Here is a 4786-nt window from a genome sequence, read left to right as displayed (position 1 = left end):
ACAAAACTTTGTTCTTTTCACCTCTTTTTCTTTTAATAAAATTTCATATTTCATCCATTTAATTCTTTAATACAAAAGACATGAAATGCTCATCATGGAACATTTACCTAAACAATTATCATGGAACATTTACCTAACCCATTATCATGGAATATTTACCTAATCCATTATCATGGAACATTTACCTAACCCATTATCAATTTGTATCAATTTGTACCATAAATTATTGATATCAAGTGCTCATATTGTCTACAACAACATGATGGCTGGCCACTTCATGTAAAATGGGAGGTTTGTCATGCAAATCCTCCTATTTCGTACTCTTATTTATTTGGCCACTTCAATTTAGCCTATAGCATTTTCAAACATTTTCACATAGGTTCTATTTCATAATTTCACCCCCTTTTTCTTATGGAACAAAAATTAACTAAAATTGTCGGGTTCTATCTTAAGCTTGGCTTTCTAGAAGCCCACTAACATAATTAAACTTATGCCAACATTCACAGAATTTCCGAAAATTAGGGCGTTACAGCTTTGGGCCATCCAAGGCTGATTTCCTTATCGTGTCTGTAATCACTCCAGATATGTCATGCTTGAGTTGTGACAAAGCTAATTGTCAATGTGTCATAATGTTCTATTGATGTTGAGGTTAAAGTTTTTGTTGTGTTGATGGAACTTGCCTTTCACCATCTACGATAAGTGTTTGATTTTTTTTTTATTTTTTCTTCTGAATTGTATGATTTCATTCATTGAATAAATTAATGAATTGACCTTTCAAAAAAATTATTATTAATCTTAAACACACATTTATGTTCTAGGTTTGTGATTTCCAAAAATTAAATGCATGTATTAAAATTTTGATATTTTAAAATTGATTAGATGATATTATCTTTTATTAGTATGTAAAAATTAAAATAATCTTCATCTAAATTATTCCGTTATTTTCGTACATTAGGATAACAATATAACGATATGTGGAATATATATATAATAATTACATTTTCATTAAGTAAAAAATAAATAAAACAGAGAGGAAACGAAAGAACCCCGCAGGTCATAGGGCACCCACCATTCCAAACGATTGACTTCAATTGGAATTTGAGATATCAAGCAATGGGAACCTTCACCGGCTGCTTATCAAATTCATCCTTCCAGGGGTTTGCCCTTAACTCATTCATGGGACTCCGCCTAAGAGCTCTCCAAACAGCACTGTTACACTTGAAGCCCGACCCGAATGCTATCTGCCATACCCTGTCACCACTCGACACCCGACCCTTGGCCTCCGTGTAAGCCAGTTCATACCACAAGGAGCTACTTGAAGTGTTCCCAAATCTATGTAGAGTCATCCTTGAAGGCTCCATATGCCAATCTGTTAGCTGCAAATTCTTCTGCAATTCATCCAAAACCGCCCTTCCACCAGCATGGATACAGAAATGCTCGAAAGCAAGCTTGAAATCAGGTATGTATGGCTTAACTTTGGCTTTGAAAATCTTCTTTCGAACAAGAGTAACAAAGAACATGAACTGCTCTGTCCAGGGTAAAACAAGGGGACCCAGAGTGGTAATATTGGTTTTCAATGCGTCTCCAGCCACAGCCATTAGTTCACGAGCCAACGAAACCCCAACGGTTCCTTTCTCATCCTCTCTTTGGTAGACGCAGTTGTAATGTTTGTCGTCCGCGCCTTTATGGGTTCGAACCAAGTGAACCAGCTGGTACTTGGAACGACTCTTGTCTCCAGCTTTGTTCGATAAGAGCACAGCGGCTCCACCCATGCGGAATATGCAGTTGCATAGCAACATGGACCTGTCATTGCCGAAATACCAATTCAGTGTTATGTTTTCCGTGCTTACCACTACGGCATACGTATTGGGATTGGCTTGAAGGAGGTTTTTAGCGAGCTCGACTGATATAAGGCCTGCACTGCACCCCATTCCTCCAAGATTGTAGCTCTTGATATCCGTACGTAGCTTGTAATGGTTAACAATCATGGCTGAGAGCGATGGGGTTGGATTGAATAAGCTGCAATTAACGATAAGGATGCCTATATCCTTGGGGTTGACCACGGTTTTCTCAAAAAGCGAGTCGAGTGCTCCGAACATTACAGCTTCTGCTTCAGATCGAGCTTCTTCCATGCACAGATTTGGCGGTGTAGATGTTATTCCTCTGGGGAAATACGTCTCGTCGCCTAGACCAGACCGGGTTGATATCCGTCTTTGAAATTGGAGCGTGTCCTCCGTGAAAGCTCCGCTATCTTCAGTCATATTGAGGAAGGAATCAACTGACATTTTACGATCATCTTCAGGTTTGTAACAAGCAAAGTCTACGAGGTAAACCGGCCTTGACCGTTTTGCATAGTAGAGAGCAAAGAGGAAGAACATAAACAATGAAGCAGCTAGTGTTGTAGCAGCATCAATGCTCTCAAGTCGAAGGGCTTGGTTGGTCCATAACTCGGAAATCCGGTCCATTTTTAGATCAATGAAGTGAACCAGAATGGTATAGAGAAGTGGTAGGATTAAAGCAACCATGAGAATGGTTGCAGGGTTACATGAATAACCATACCCTAACTTCACATACTTAAGCTTTACAGATTGCAGGAAATCAGGCAATCTTCGCCGGATTTTGATGACGGCGGAGGAGGAGTCTTTGAATGCCATTTCCGCCGTCAGCCTCTCTTTATCCATCTCAATACTATCCTTATCCATACTTGTCTCTCCAATCATGGTTGTCTTGTAAAAATTAGCTAAAATGGAACTGGTTTGGGTATGAAAAGAAATGGGAGAAAGCTTGCTTGAGAGAAGATGTGAAATAAAGAGAGTTAATATAAGAATAAGTAGAAGAAAGAGAGTCAATTAGGGAAAGCTGGAAGGAGAGTGTTGAATTAATGGTGGGTAGTTCCGAGAAAGGATAGATAGCTCAACCACCAAAGATACATAATAATATCAAGAAAAAAAAATTGTGAGTAAAAAGGCCTTGAAGAGGATGTTGCCGACTTGGCGTGTTGGTATATTGTTGATGGGAGTGTAAAATGCCTAATCCACCATGTGAGATTGCGAGGTTTCTTGCAAGAAAAGGTGAATGAGACTTTATGAAGGTCTTTTCATTTCCCATTGCATGGTGTTTTAGGTTAGCTGCAAGAAATCTATCTTTTTGTTCTCATTTTAAGCCCATAAAATAAAAAGGTCAAAAGAGAGAAAGGGGGAATTGGGCGGTGGATTGTAGGTGACTGCCAAAGAGAGGACAATAAATAGAGGGGGTCAAAGAAGGTTGTCACGACTCGCTAACCTGCCCAAATGCCCAGTGTACAAACTTCGTCTTCAACCAATCCTGATATCATTTTATAATCGTATTTTCCATAAATACATTACTTAAGCCAATGTTCCTAAAATTATTTTTTAAGTGAAAAGAAACTGTATTGGTGTACAAGCACTATTTTTCACATATATACATATTATTTATTATCATAAAAAATTATCTTAATTATTTAATTTAATTAAGGTTTATTGGATCTCAATTATTAAATAAAATATAAGGTCGAATATGTATAGATATTTTAGTAATTAAATTTTAGTTGATGATGAACTGATTAGAAATTAAGTTCAACCTGCAAAAGTTATATATTAGTGTTATTATTTTTAAATTATACATACATAACTTTTCCTAAATTCCATCTTCAGACAAGAGAGTCACTTTCTTTAAAATATTTGTATATTAATTTAAAAATTAAAACCACAATATTAGAAGATTTATATGCTTCTGTATTTAATTTTATTTTAATTTATTTTTAATAATTTAACATAAAAATATTAATTTATCAAATTTTACAGTTTTAACTAATGATATTTGTTGAAGATTTAGATTTTGATTAAAAAAAGAGGTGTGTGATTGGATCCCTATTCACGATTATATATTAATTTACGCTTGCAGTGATGTTTGGTAAATTCTAGCATGGTTGATTGTACATTCTTTTTGCATAATTTTGCATATTTCATTAGAATTCTTTGGTTGATGCACTGTTTATTGGTTTGTGGGATTAGTTTTTTTTTCTCTCTCACTAATTACTCTGGTATATATTAAGTATGTTAGAATGATTTGATGCATTTATCAAGTACTGGTTGAAAATTTGCAATTATCAAATTTTACTCTGTTTATTGAATTGTGTGGATTTTAAGTTCACTATGTGTGAATTGCAATGTTGAGATTTTATTAGTGCTATTTTATGATAATTTGTCATGGGATTGAATAAATTTGTTTAACAATTGCATGATTAAGGAATTAAAAAAATTAAAAGAAGTTTCTTGAATGGTGATATTTAGATAATTTTATTTTAGGTTATTTCAAAAATTACAACCCGATCGAAATTCAATTTTGACTTTTGATAATTATTTTGTTTTAAAATATAAAAGGTTATGTGTATATAACTTAAGTTATGTTAATATAGATCAAACCAAACGAAAGTTAATATTTAACAAAAGTTATATGTGCAAGCTGCAGTAATAAACATATGACGATTATTTGGTTTTACAAGTGAATAAATAAATATTTATTATTCTAACATATTTTTATTGTCAATGTTTGATTATTACAACAAAATATCACTTACAAGTTAATATTTTGTCCAAAGATGAAATAATAATGGAGTGTTTGGTATCTTAAGATGGGGTTACTTGTATTCAAATTGTTCTAATTTAAATTTGAAGCTTTATGTGAGATTGTTTGTTTGATTCAACTATTATTACACTTTCAACATCACAGTTAACATTAACTCAATTCCTATGTTAAAGACACC

The 4786-nt window shown here is 34.2% G+C and overlaps 1 protein-coding gene across 1 annotated transcript; it reads right to left on the bottom strand.

Annotated features, from left to right (window-relative positions):
• Positions 1 to 885: 885 nt before the first annotated feature.
• LOC108484671 (3-ketoacyl-CoA synthase 1) lies at positions 886 to 3130 on the bottom strand. Its single transcript, XM_017788545.2, has one exon. The coding sequence runs from the start codon at positions 2718 to 2720 to the stop codon at positions 1107 to 1109; it is 1614 nt and encodes a 537-aa protein (XP_017644034.1). The 5' UTR covers positions 2721 to 3130; the 3' UTR covers positions 886 to 1106.
• Positions 3131 to 4786: the final 1656 nt, after the last annotated feature.

Source organism: Gossypium arboreum, chromosome 7 (assembly GCF_025698485.1).
Source record: "Gossypium arboreum isolate Shixiya-1 chromosome 7, ASM2569848v2, whole genome shotgun sequence".
Classification (NCBI taxonomy): Eukaryota; Viridiplantae; Streptophyta; class Magnoliopsida; order Malvales; family Malvaceae; genus Gossypium; species Gossypium arboreum.
Note: the sequence above shows the minus strand (reverse complement) of the source record. Positions and strands in the feature narration are given on the sequence as shown.

Coding starts and splice junctions, on each gene's coding strand:
- LOC108484671 (XM_017788545.2), bottom strand. CDS start 2,720: ATGATTGGAGAGACAAGTATGGATAAGGATAGTATTGAGATGGATAAA.